The sequence below is a fragment of the Vicugna pacos genome, chromosome 1 (assembly GCF_048564905.1).
Source record: "Vicugna pacos chromosome 1, VicPac4, whole genome shotgun sequence".
In the NCBI taxonomy this organism is placed as follows: Eukaryota; Metazoa; Chordata; class Mammalia; order Artiodactyla; family Camelidae; genus Vicugna; species Vicugna pacos.
Window position 1 is genome coordinate 375492 of NC_132987.1, and position 14083 is coordinate 389574.

Consider the following 14083-nt stretch of genomic DNA (forward strand, 5'->3'; position numbering starts at 1 on the left):
TTTTTGTTTTAACATTTGTGTTGAATTCATTCTCTAGGCATGATGATTCCTGTTGCCTTTGTGGAAAGTGTAGATGAAGGGAAACAAATGCTTTGTTTTGTTTTCAGGAGGCCTGAGATGCTGATGAGAAAAGAGTAGAGGGTGGGCTGAGGAAAATAGTGACAGACCCTCACCTCCAGGCTGAAATTGATGAACAAAGAAATCAATTAAGTGTATTGGTATTTGACTAATAGAAGTCAGACAGCCCAGACTGTCTAGTTATGCCCAAAGGAAAGTACTGAATTCACCTGCAGAATTAGGTGCTTTACCATGTAGAAGCAGCTTAGAGCAATCAGAAAAATCAGTCTTATGATGAGATATAAAAAGAATATAATATCTTTTATTTCTGAAACTTTTCTACATTAAGTTGTGTAGAGCTAAAATTAAGTTTCAAGCACCAGGAGTTAAGAGTTTAGGTGGTTCTGTGGGATCGTTATTCAGGGATGTGTCTAGACCCTGCTGGAGTGGCCGAAGCTGGCAGGAAAAGATCCAGAGCCAGGATTTTTCATCCTAGGATGTCCTCCATAATGGTTCCATGTGGGAGCCCATGATTGAGTTAACAAGTTGTAACACATCCCAGCTGCCTGTCAACTTTAAGAAGAAAAAGTGTGCTTATTAACTGCTTTAAAGCAAACACCTGTGCATCCTCACTCCTGTCTCCTTGCCATAAAAAGCAGAGACAATGCCTTGCTTGCATATTTGAGGTTATAGATAGCACACTGCTAATTGCACAGCAATGACCCAGGCCCTCATCTATAAACGCCAGGCCTGCGTGGTGTTAGATAGTCTATTATCCCCAAAACAGGGACCAGGCTGGTCTGGTGGTCTGCTTTGTAATGAACATGTCTAAAAAATGTATCTTGTTCCCCTCAGCCCATGACTTCCCTAAAGGTAAACTAAGCCTTAGTACTCATGGTGGAGTCTACAATCTCTGTCTCATCCCTTCTTTCCCCAAGTTCCTGCCTACTATCTCACAACTGTTATTGACTTTTTACTTTGATTATACACAATAAATATGGGAGCATTTGAGAGACTCGTGGATTTGGCTCCCTAATCCCTCTCGCTTTCTTTCCTTTTTCCGCAGTCTTGAGAAATTCATTCCGTGTCGGTAAGATTTCCGCCAGCCAGAACCCACAGTTCCAGGTGAGAAGGATGCAGGCTTTATCCCTCCTACCCGAGGGAGAGAGAGGAGATAATTGAGATATGCTCCCCTGTGGTCCCTTCCTGCCCCAGGGCCACTCCAGTTCACCTGCAGCCTTCTGGCCTCTGCTCACAGGGCCTCTGTCCCAGGATTGACCGCAGCCTTTTATTCCCTTGTCAACATTCCCTGTGCCTTTCAGAGGTTGCTCTCTTCTCTGCAATTCAACCCTGGCAGATGTGATGGTGGTCAGCGTGCTGATGGGCAGTTACTTGGGGACTCCCAGGAGCCATGCTGATTCTCCTGAGTCATTCGGGGTTACAGAACTGTCAAGCACTGCAGGAAGCCCATTCACGTGAGTTCAACACAGCATTACATCACTTTCATTTTATTTTTGAATTTTCAGTGGAGAAATTATTTGTAGCACACTGTTCCAGATTTTAGGCCGCCTGCTTTCCTCACCACCATTTCCTTGTTGGCTCTGGTGCTTGTTTTAAGAACCAGGTTTCTTCTCTGGTCATTTGTAGCAGCTGGGCTTGCCGAATCCTTGATTTGCATTTTAAGCAGAATGCTTCTTCGTGATGTCAAACTGATTTTCCTTGTCATGTCTGAATATTTCTTATACACTCAGCAACAGTTTCAAGTGAAATGCTCTTGTCCAATTTCGGTTAACTAATATTTGCTGATCTCCTGCTTTCATGCTGAGGGCAGTTTCTTCTTCCTGTAATAAATGTTAGCAATTTGCATTTACTATGGAAGGTACTAATCCGAGGTGCTTTTGTTCTAAACAGTTTTAATACAAATCACCCATTAAAATGTACAGCGGATTTTACTCTATGCCCAGAAATGTGCATCCCAGTCAATCTTAGAATATTTTCTTCCCCCCAACAGGAAACCCAGTACGCATAAGCAGACATTATCAACTTCCCCATCCTCCCCAAGCCCCAGGGAGCCACTCTTCTGTCTCTGTGGATTTGCCTGTGCTGAACATTTCATGCAAATCGAGTCACTTCATGTAAGTGGAACCGTCTATTTTGACTGACTTCTTTCACACTGAGTAACGTTTTCAATGTTTGTCCACGTTGTGGCCTGGGTCAGTACTCTATGCTTTGCTATTGCTGAATAATATTTCACTGTATGGCTGGGCCCCTTTGTTTACCCATTCATCACGTGATAGACATTTGGGTTGTTTCTGTTTTTTGGCTCTGAAAATTAATGGCGAAAAGTAATGGTGAATATTCCTGTAGGAGTTTTTATGTTAACATTTGTTTTCAGTTCTCTTACTTGTGTGCCCAGGAAGCAGAATTGCTGGATCATTCAGAAGCCAAATGTTCAACTCTCTGAGGACGTGCCAGGATGTTTTCCAAAGTGGTCACGCTGTGTTACATCCTCACCAGCAATGGCTGCGGGCTCCGCTTCCTCTGTGTCCTCATTAGTGCTTGTTAAGCTTTTTTTGATTTTAACCTATTGTAGTGAATGTGAAGCGGTTTCTCCTAGTTGTTTTGACTTGATTTCCTTTAGAGCTAATGTTATTGAACACCGTTTCATTGTGCTTATTGGCCATTTGTATATTTTCCTTGAAAAATATCTTTTCAGATTCTTTTTTCATTTTTTAATTGAGTTGCCTTTTTATTGTTGAGCTGTGGAATTTTTTTTTTGATACACAAATTCCTTATCAGATAAATGATTTGAAAAAATTTTCTCCTGAGTGTTGTTTTTTCACTTTCTGGATGGTGTTTTTTGAAGCAAAGTTTTAAAGTTTAATGAACTCCAATTTATCTCTGTTTTCATTTTTCCTTGTGCTTTTGGGGTAATATTTAATATCTGATGTATTTTATTAAAACTTGTATATATAAAAGAACTTAATTCTTAGGACCGTTCTAGGAGATGGGTGCGGTTGTTGTCCCCAGTCTATGCATCGGAGACTGAGATGCAGAGAATTTGACTGACATATTAGTGTCAAAGCTACCCAGTGCTGTGGGAATTCAGACCCTCATGTTTTTCCCTAGCATCTGAGCTCAACACCACCATGCTCCAATCTTTCCAGGAAACGTTAATGAAAAAATCTTTACTTTTTTGATTTCTTGTTAAATTTTTTTCTTATTGGGGACCTCAAATTCTCATTTTCTTTTCGGATATCAGTGTCGATTTATTTTAGGTCTCATGTAGGGAGAAGCATTGCTATCAGTTAACTTCTTTATTACTCACTCTCCAGTGATGATTGTTGCTAGTTGATCTAATCAAGTCATGCTTAAGTCTTTCCTGCTCATGACACTAACAGCAGAGTCATGACTTATAGAATGCTCATAGAAGAAAGTACTTGATTGATTTTATTTTGCCAACCAATCAAACCAATCAAATAAAACCCTGGTGTTGACACAGACTATAAGCCCTCCAAAATAGGGTCACTGTCTTCATTGTGTTTCATTTGTTGGGTCACAGTGTCTGGATAGTGCCTTGCTGTCCAGCAGTTTTGTGAGGATACGGTGCTCGTGAATCATTGTAAGGACAGAATTTTGACAACAGACTGTGTTGTTCATTTCACGACGGAAAAGGTAATATAGAATTACTGTTCAGATCTGTTTTAAAATTAAGCTTTGAATTTTGAGAATAGTTCAAGAAGCCATACAAAGCTCTTTTTCACTAATTTTAGATCTATCTTAGACACATTATGTTTACATAGCAGAGTAACTTATCAAGTAGATTTGACAAAGGAGTGTTATATTGATTATTTGTTTTAGTTGAAATATTCTACCAGGGATAAAGTCATAAGTGCCCATAAATGAACAAATATATTTGTATTTAAATGCAACATGGGAGCAGACTACATATGTTTCTATATAATATATATGACTGTGTGTTTTAATCTTTCTGTCAGTGTTTTAATAGTTTTTCAGCAATTTTGTAACTTTAGAATTCTTCTAAAAAAATCACCCCCAATTCTAGTGCAGTTTGTACTGTGTATCCTGTCTTATGCATGGGATTCCACTGTCCCCTCAGTGAGGAATTTCCTCTCCTATTGTGTTAGGAGCAGAGTTAAAGGAACTGTGATTTCTAGGCCTTTGCTCTCCATGTGTTTGCAGTTGGCTCTCAGTCACGATTTTCCCTTTCCAGAGTTTTCATTGTTAAATTAGAATTTCTGAAAATAACTATTAATATGTTGCATTGGTCTCCCTAGAAACTTGACGTCTTTGTGCTTTTCAGCTTTCAATTTATGAAAAATGCAAATGCACTCTTGTTTTTAAGTTGTCCTTTTTCAATAGATATTTATCTCTTAATTGATAGAATAATTTTTCCCAATGAATGAATTGGTGTGCATGTTTTAAAGGATAACTTACTTTTTATTTTTCTTATTGTAACAGTAATATTCATTGTAGAGAATTTAGTAAATAAGGATTAACACAGTAATAACTTCACAATGGCCTCTAATCTCACCTGGAGATACAGTTGTAAGGTTTGAAATTGAGAATTATAAGTCCTCTCAAATTTTTCTTTTTCAAGTACGTATAGGTTACTGAGATCCTCGAATTCCCATATGAATTGTAGCAGCAGATAGTCAGTTTCTGCAGAGGAGCCCGCTGGGATTGTGATCGAGACCACGTTGAATAGACGGATCGCTCTGGGGAGCACTGCCATTCCAAGAGCACTTTCTTTTGATAGGGGAATGTGTGTGGAGTGTCTGTCCTGGTATTTAGGTCTTCTTTAACTTTTTTTTCAACAATGCTTTGAGTTTACAGAGTATTATTTTACTTTAATTATCTTTGCCTTTATATTGAGGACAAGTGTGCAAGGTACCGGGATCAGAAGTGTATTTGAGCCCCACAACTTGCTGCCACCATGGACGCTGCGCTCTTGCTTCACCCGCTGTACAATCTTGCACAGAGTACGACCTCAGTAACTCTCTCTTGAATGAATGATTATATGATTGTTGGATGATGCTTGAGAGTCCTTGTGATGATTTTTTTCCCCAGCCTTTCCCCAGTTCTTAACTATGCCCTTTCTCTTCCTAAACTCCAGCCTGGGTTTCAGCCTGCCTGTGGCATTGATTTTCCTTGTCTGTGGACTCTTCCTTTCACTGGTTCCCGATAATGTTACATGTGGGCTGTGGAAACTTGCTAGATGTCAAGAAAGAGCTAATCCATTGTAGGCCAGTATTTTTAGAGTTTGTTATTGTTTTATTGATTGAAATTAAATGAGGCTGCCCCCTGAGCCCTCCCGTGAGCACTTTTGACCTTCCTACAGCTGATACTGCTCTAGTTGCTGCATGTGCCCTTTCCCCAGCCTTGATTTTGTAATTGAATAAGTCACCATCACTGGAGCCCTCTCTTTAAAAGATAAAGAGAACATTTGCTCCTTTTCCCTGTTTGGGGACTTCGATGAGATGAGATCCCAGATAAAGAATGGAGCCCCACCTCTTTCTGACCCCCGCTGTTTCCGTTCCTTTCTTCAGGGGAAAAGAGTACAATTCAACAGTATAAAGATTGATTGTGAGCTAATGAGATAGACAAGACAACCGATCATTTATTAAATAACCTTTCGTGATAGAAACAAATGTATTATACACACAAACAGCACATAAAGCACTGTAGTACCATGGTTACAATCGTGGGTCCGAGTTCGTGTCCTGCTCTGGAGAGACCAGTCCTGTGAGATGGAGAACTGGTAAGTCGGCTTAGCCTCTCCAGAACTGGTTTTCTGTCCTGCAGAGACGGGGCTCGCTAGGCGTCCCCCCCGTAGAGGTGCTGTGGGGTGTAAATGACGCGCGTGGGCAGCCTGAGCACAGCTGCTCATTCCTCGTAAGTGCAGGGTAGCATAGCTTTTGCGGTGATGGCTTTATGACCGCCCCATGTAGACTGTCAGTGCTCTGAAGGGATGCCTTGTGGTTTGGAGATGGGATTCTCACTTCTGTAAATACCCAAGTATAATGTTATTGGGTCCTGCTGATTTCAGTCTATTCTTTAGAAAGTACATATTGTAGATATATTTTTCAAGCATGCGTGCTTTTTTTCTTTTACTATTTAAAGTTCTACCCTCTCATCTCTTGGTGTTACTTTTCATGGAATCCAGGAAACAGTCCTAAGCTACCTGCCTCTTCACACTTTTCCGTGGTGGTTTCCTTCCCTGATTAGAAGAGGGTTTTGCATAGGAAATTTTATTTGTTCCCCTTTTCTTGGAGTCTCTCTCTCTGTCTGCCCATCTCTCACCTCTCAATCTGTCCATTTCTCAACCCACTGCTTCTTCTGACATGTTCCAAAACGCATTTCAGGTAGCTTACAGAAGAACAGATACCAAATAAACAGGTGAGAAAATGGGGCCCAGTTCAGACAGTGAGGCTAGGAGGCGAGCCTGTGTGAGGGTTGCAGGCGTGAGACACATGCCTCTGCCATGTGACTTATAAGATCGACAGCAGCAGTGTGCTTCAAGCTCCCAGCAGACACAGGGAAGCAGGGTTTGAGGGAGATGCTTACTGGCTGTGAAATAAATAAGTGACTTAGGAGAAGCCCAGCCTTTCCAGCTACTAAGGCTTAGGAGAATATTTTGAGTGTCTTCCAAAATCAGAGTATGGCATCTTTTCTTTTTTCAGAGTTCTATGTATAGTTGGTTACATTCTATACCTGGAAATTTCTCCAAAACTGCTTCCCACGTGAGTCCCATGGCTCGGGGATTGGGTGGTTCTGCTCATTGATGGGGGTTGGCCAGAAACAGAAAATGAGAGCCTCAAAGGGGCCTGGGATTTGTCAGTTATGTTTTGTCAGTGCTGTAGGGTTCAAGAAATGCTTTCACCGTTTCTCTCCATCTGAGGCGGCAGCGTAATCTCTTACCAGCATCAGGAGCTCAGGGCCACGGGATGGTGGGGGCTGACTGCACTGCCGTCAAGACAGCTGAGCTAGTCACTGCAGGTGTGGTTCTTTTACATACTGCATTTCATGTTCTTTACTAGAATGTTTCAACAGGGAGTTAATTAACTGAGTTAATTAACATTTAATAAATATGATCTTTGTTGAAAAGACAGTTATAGGCAGAATATAAGCTGTGAAGTCTTTAAAAACGGTTTCATTACTGAAATTTCATTTGGGGAGATACACGGTTTATCTTATATACGGCTCTCTTTTAAAGTAACAAAGAAACAAGACAGAAAAGGCAGAGGATGATTTCTGTTCTTCCTCTCGGCTTGCAGGTGCCCTCACCCCCAGTAGCATCAATCAAGACACCAGCACTGACACTGGCCGTGCTCAGAACTGCCTCAGCCCTGAAGACACTGCTGACAAATAGAAGGGGGCCACGCCCTGTTACAGCAGGTGCTCTCACTTTGTGGGTCCTTATGTAACTGCGTGGTGTTAATCAGGATCGCCCGTCCTACATTGTGTGATGCTGCTGCTTTGTCTCCTAGTTACTTGTTTCTCTAAGTATTCTTGTATTATTCTCCAATGCATAGTACTACACACCTACAAATGCTTTTTTCAGATGAAAAAGAATGTGCATTTAAAATAATAACTCTGAAAAAGGGGGCAAAAGAGGCTATCCTTGTCCCGCTATTCAAAGATAATAATTAACACGTTAACGTATATTTTCATCAGTGTGGATCACCTCTGTCATAAAAAACCAGAGAGCACTCTGTGACTGTTTACTGTGTGGACACCTCCATTTTCCATTCGGCTTTTTATATGTTTTTCTACAATATTCTATCTCCTCTGGCATGATTTTTGATGACCAGTATAGCATCCTGTCTTGTGGAGGCATTGTCCATTTTACTTCGGACTTAAATAAACTTTTAAATTCCAAGTATACTTAACTGAAATACTGAAAAGAGAACTGTGGTGGTAGAGGAAGGCCCTACCTCCCTTCCCCTTATTTCCGAAGAGTAAAAACTGTTGAAACTTTGATATATATGTTTCATGACCTTTATGCCTATGACATACATATATACACACATATGAGAATTCCATGTATACGTGTGTGTATATATGCTTTATTTAAAAATGAGACCATACTATATGTTTTTCTGCAGCTCGCTTTAATCACTCAGCTGTATATCATAGACGTCCTCCCACTCCAGACTCACACGGTCCTTTCAGATAGAGTGGAGGGGTCTCCTGATTTGCGGGTGTGGTCTCTTTCCCACGCACACCTTTGGTGAGAGAATGCTGTGGACAAGGCCCTGGACCACGGTGAAACGCCGGCTCCCTCATTGCTCGCAGCTCGTCGTGATTTACCGCATCATTGTCTTGATGATGGACAGTTAAGTTTTCTCCATTTTCCACTGTCAGAAAGGATATTTGACTGGCATCCTTCTTGTACAGACATTCCTGTGATCTTTTATGAGTATTCCTTTAGTTAAGGCTTCTGGAAATTTAGTCCCTGGATGTGACATTTACATTCATCACAGACTCCATTCAAGTAACTCTAGAAATTCCTTCCATAGGGGAATGAAAAGATGCACAATTACTTATGTAACCAATTCTCTATTGCTGGATATGATTTCACTTCAGTTTTTCTTCCCACCATTGTAAACAGTGCTGTGTAAATGCCCTGATGGGTACATCTTTTTGGACTAAATTTGTTTTTTCCTAAAGGTAACGATTCGTAGAAGTGGTGTTGAGTCAGTGTGTACGTACGTTTTTCAGAGTTTACATATCCATTAACATGTCATCCTCTGAAAATGTCGCTCATGGTTTCTTCTCCCACAGATGGACACTAGATAGAATATCTTTTAAAAATATTTGCCAATATGATGAGCAAAAGTGCTTTTTCATTGTTTTAGTTTGCATTTGATGACCAGTGAGGTATTGAGCATTTTTCACTCATTAGCCATTTGACTTTTAAAATGAATGATTCCTTTTATCCTTTGCACACATTTAAGTGGGGGAGCTTCTTGTTGCTTTGTGACAGCTCTTTGTATGTTATGAACATTAACTTCTTGTCTTCAACAACATGTATCACAGAGCTTTTTCTTGTCATTTCTTGCCTTTCATTTTGTTTAGGAGGATTTTAATTTTGGTAGTGTCTCAAAATATTCTTATGATAATAAATGTATTCCTTATGTGTTTTATCTTTGAAATTATTCTTAAAAATAATTTCTTATACTGGAATAAATCTCCTCTGTAGGTTTTTTTAATCTCTAAGATGGAGATGATAATAGTACTTGTTAATGTAAGGGTAAGTTGAGTTAATAAGAGCAAAGTGTTGTATTTGCTGTTATTAGTACTTTTTTATATTTACATCACTGTCTGTAAATTATCTTGTGGTCCTTATGAGAGGAATAGTATTTATTCTTTCTAGGTGATTGTCTGATTGTCTCAGGACAATTACTGAAGTCATACTTTTCTCTTTGATTTGAAATCCCACCTTTACAAAATACTTATGTACACTAGAGTCTCTTTTTGAGCTCATGGTTCCCTTCTGTCAATCTGCCTTTCTTACTCCAGCACCATAACTTACATATTGTAAAAATTTATTTAATAATTGGCAGTCTGAATTTTTTTTCATTCTTTTCTTCCATCCCAAATTTTCTTGTCTAGTATTATGATTTTATTATTCCTGAAGAATTCCAAAATATTTTGTTCAAGTTAAAAAAAATCAGATTGGAGTTGTCATGGGAGTTTTCAATAAGTTTTGAATTATTCTGATGAGAACTTACATCTTTACAAAACTGCTTTCCTCCATGCAATTTGTTGATGTCTCTACATTCTCACCTCTTACTTTACCCCTCAGTACAGCCCTGAAGTTTCTCCATTTAGAACATGGGCATTATTTTTTAACTTATTCCAGATTATTGTTTATGTTTTTGTCAATTTTGTAAGTGAAAATTTTTTGCTATTATATTTTTAAACGCTTAAAACTGAAATTTAGAAAGGAAGATTCGGTTTGTAAATACTCACTTTGTAATTTGTCATTTAAAATTGTAAGTATTAAGTAGTTGTTCCAGAATCCTTTCTTTTTTGTTTTTAAAAATTTGTGTCGAAGATTCTCAAAATGTTCATAGCTAAGTAGTATAGGTGGGGAGACAGATGGAGAGAGGTAGTGTGGCTCATGTACAAACTGTGAGCAGTTTCATGGCTGCCTTTAGGCTGGAGAAACCACAGAAGAGCCCAGGTTAGACAAGGAATGGCTTTGTATGCACTTGAAAGCCAGCTTTCCTGCCTGTATGGTGAAGCCTGGTGGGTGTGGCAGGTAGATGATCAAGGTCTGATCAAGGTCATTTGCTGCACAGAGCGCTGTGTCTGTGAGAAATGGTGACCATTGCCATGGCAAATGCTTGGTGCCAGGAACAATGCAGGGGAGCTGGGGAGCCTGTGTTAAGGATTTTCCAGTCCTGGGAGTGGGAAGATCAGACTCTGCATTCAGATCTGAGTTTGAATTAATCCTCTTTAGTTTACTGGACCTCTGACTTTTGTCAAGTTATGCATCCTGTTTGAACTCCTGCTTTGTTGTCTCTCAAAACAGAAGAATTACAGCCTGCTGCTAGAGTGTTTGATCAGGGTAAATGATTTGTGTCTATAAGATGCCACGTACAGTCACAAGCTCAGTGAGCAATGAGCTGTCCCCTCTTCTCCTGCAACTCAGTGCTCGATAAGTCATCAGCAGAAAGCGAGTCCCTAATTTGTATGTGGTGCAAGGAAGAACAAAACTAACGTCTTGCCTTTCCCTGGCAGTATTCTTACTTCTTTGCTTCATGTACCTCTTTCCTCCTTCACTCTCCCCTTTCACCTCCTCCACCAAGAGCCCGAGACTCTCTCAGAACACTAGATTCAAATTATTTAAATGTTGGCTCATTCCCATGAAATGACAGTGACTTAAAAAAACTGTACACATCCCAGAATTCATTGTATTTGATTTACACACACACACACGTGCACACACACACACACACACACACACATCAGGCTACCTCCCATTTGCTGAGGGAGAAGGGCCACTTTTTCTGAGTTTTCATTTACTCAGCGTGAGAGCAGTCTCTTAAGCAGAATTTCACCTGGCTTCGTGCATGGTTTTTTAAATTGGATTTCTGCTTTTTGTCCATAAAAATATTCTCCTATTAGAAGACAGGAAGTGGAGACATAGATATTCTGCTGAGATATTGGTGTTATCATATTTGAGTTTTAATGGACATAAGGCGGCATAGAGTCATACATTATTATGGATGAGAATCCATGATGATGTAACTTGGACAAGAATCTGGGTCTCCTGCCATCGTGTCCACGCGGGTGAAGAGGCAACTGGGTGGGGGATGACAGGGAACCTTCTTGCTTGAGTTCCAGGTTCTTGTTAGTTTTCATTGCTCAGCTGCCTTTAGTTTATGTCCATGAGGCCTCTCATGGGAAGGTCACTATGTCCTGAGAGACTGAGTTACTAATCAGCAGAAAGCTCTGGACCCACTCATATTTTCCAGAGTTTTTCTGCTGACCTGCTGACACTTTATATAAATGAGACCTAACAAACTACTGGATATAAAATCCTTATTGTTATCATTTGCCCTCGAGTTCCATAGGAATGGGGTGCTGTCTCAGGCTGTCTAAGGCTAGATCTGAACAAAGATAGGGTGATAGGCTCTGCTGCTGGACCCTCCCCAGTCGAATGGGATTTCCACCTTAGTTTTTAGAATCAGGCAGATGAGTTCAAATCTTGTCTTTACCAGTTATTAGCTTTGTGAACTTGGGGAAATAACTACTTTTTTGGTTCCAATTTTCTTTATCTGTAAATAAGTTCAGTATTTATTTTAGGGTTTTTGTTTTAGAATTGAATGTGCTAATTCCCTAATTTATTCCTAAAATACTGATCACATGGTTCTATGCTGGTGCCTTAGTAGTTGATTGCTAAGGGACTCAACAGTGAGAATGGGGGTGGGGCCCCCTGGATCATACAGCTTATATTCCAGGATATGCTTGTAAAAGACAAGATTGCAGTGGATTTTTAGTAAATGTCCATTCCTTTCCTAATCCCCATTGATTGTGTATATATCTTTATACTATTATATGAACAATTTTTTTTGCAGTTTAAATCTCTTTGTAGTATTTAAAGAATGTAGCTATAACAAAAATAAGTGAAATAAAATGACTTGACTTTTATTTTCCTTTCAATAAGCAAAACAAAATAAAATAGAAAAGAAAAGAAAAAGTATTGAAGGAGTAGAAATAATTTTATTTCCGTGGAATCAACTCCCTATGTTAGGTTTTTCCATTGTGTTGTTCAACATCATATAAAATTGACAGGTTGTGACTTCAGTGTTGATAGCTAGGTGAGTATAGTTTCTTTTTGTGGTTGTCTTTGATGAATTATTTGCACTAGATCATAAATGATGTGCATGTTACATATTGGAAACGAGGAAACATTGGAGACATACTACCTCCAATGCAGTCATTTTGTTACCGAGTCCAAACTCGTTCTGCTCGCCGCATGACAGGCCAATAAACCGGGAGATGAGGTGTTGGAGCAAGGAATAGTGACTTCACTTGCAATGCTGGCAGACCCAGAAGACGGCAGACTGATGTCCTAGAGAACTATCTTCCCCAAGTAAGAATTCAGTCTCCTTTTATACTAAAAAGGGGGGGGGTTGTGGTTGGTTGTTGCATACTTCTTGCTTTATGAATTGTTTGTCCTTTGAATCCGCTGTTCTTGCAGCTGTCCATGTGGATCAAATCATGGTACCCCTGTAAAACCTCCAAAAAAACAAAGGCTATTCTCTATTATGCAACTTGCCATCTCTACAGAAGTGCAGATGAGCTAACATTTTTAAAGATCAGGGCCAGGAGAATAGGCTTTCCTGCAGATTTCAGGCTAAAGGCAACTTTCTTTTTCAAATGGTGCAGAGCTACCAAGTCTGAGCCTAGGAAACAGGGCACAGGTTTAAACTCAAAGGAACAGATTTAACATAGGGTAAAAACTGTTACATTTTATTACAATTCCGTTTCCAGCTTCATAGATAATATTAGTAAGAAATATGAGCAATTTTGTATTTTTGCTTCTTAATAACCGATAAGTGTACCAACTATATTTTGTGAGCAGGGATGCTGTGCAGGCATTGGGGTGACAGCAAACTCTTGTAGGGGGTGGCCGACCCTGCAACATCTCTGATGCCCCGTGAGTGTTGGTGAGGGTCCCCGTAGCCAGGGGGCTCTCTTCAGGAACCAGCATATGGGCATTGACCTCTGGAGACCACTTTTTCGGCTGCAGGAATTTTTTTCAGATATTGAGATTGAAAAATCACTCCAGCTGGGAATAATTAGGGAAAAAAAAGAAAAGGAAAAGGGTTTGGAGTAGAGTAGAAGAGTAGGACTTAAGATCACGGAGCCTGAGTGCTTGGCAGTGGGGCCTCGGGAGAGAGGGGAGCAGAGGTGGGGAGGGGCCTGGCTCCGGAACCAGCTCCTGTAATTGTCCCTGCACGCAAGCCACATAGCTTTAAATTGGCCTGGGCCACCTCTCTGGGCTGGATATCACCCTGGGCAGAACCGTGGTATCTGTAAAGTAAAATGACTTCACAACTATTGCACAGAGCTGCAGGTGTAAGAGAGCCTAAGCCTGTCTCAGAGTGCAGGGGACAAGCGGAAAGGAATGGCAAAATTTCCACTGACAATTGAAATTTTGTTAAATAGCCTGCTACAGTTGTTTGCATCACTTGAATGAATGCAGGCATATTTCTGTGGGCATTTATAGGTTCACTGAACCCCACCAGCCCCTCTTGCCCCCATCGGAGATGGGCTTTCTCAAGCACAGTGCCCCTCCTGCTTGGGTGGAAAACGCTGCTGGTCCTTGCCTGGGGCCGGGCTGCTGCAGGGCACTGAATCCCCGAGGCACGGCCTGTGAGACACGACAGGAACATCTCTGCTCTTGACTGGGTGCCTCCGTTTCCTCTGCAGTGTAAAAATGCCGGTGACTGAGTTAGAAGCATGCTTCCAAGCTGTCCATGTC

At 40.5% G+C, this 14083-nt stretch overlaps 1 protein-coding gene across 4 annotated transcripts in view; it reads left to right on the plus strand.

Annotated features, from left to right (window-relative positions):
* Positions 1-7476, plus strand: part of LOC140699097 (uncharacterized) — a 40796-nt gene extending 33320 nt beyond the window's left edge. For 2 of the 4 annotated variants that reach the window (XR_012077116.1, XR_012077117.1), the window contains exons 2-4: positions 1415-1532; positions 2069-2192; positions 2474-2528. Coding sequence is in view for 1 of the 4 variants with exons in the window: in XM_072970889.1 (XP_072826990.1) it covers positions 1124-1182; positions 1415-1420 (65 nt within the window). In the remaining 3 variants the exon portion in view is untranslated. Of the gene's footprint in view, positions 1-1123; positions 1183-1414; positions 1533-2068; positions 2193-2452; positions 2529-3619; positions 3733-6761; positions 6822-6919; positions 7078-7355 lie in introns of those variants that run through there. The other 2 variants (XM_072970889.1, XR_012077114.1) reach the window with 2 other exon arrangements.
* Positions 7477-14083: the final 6607 nt, after the last annotated feature.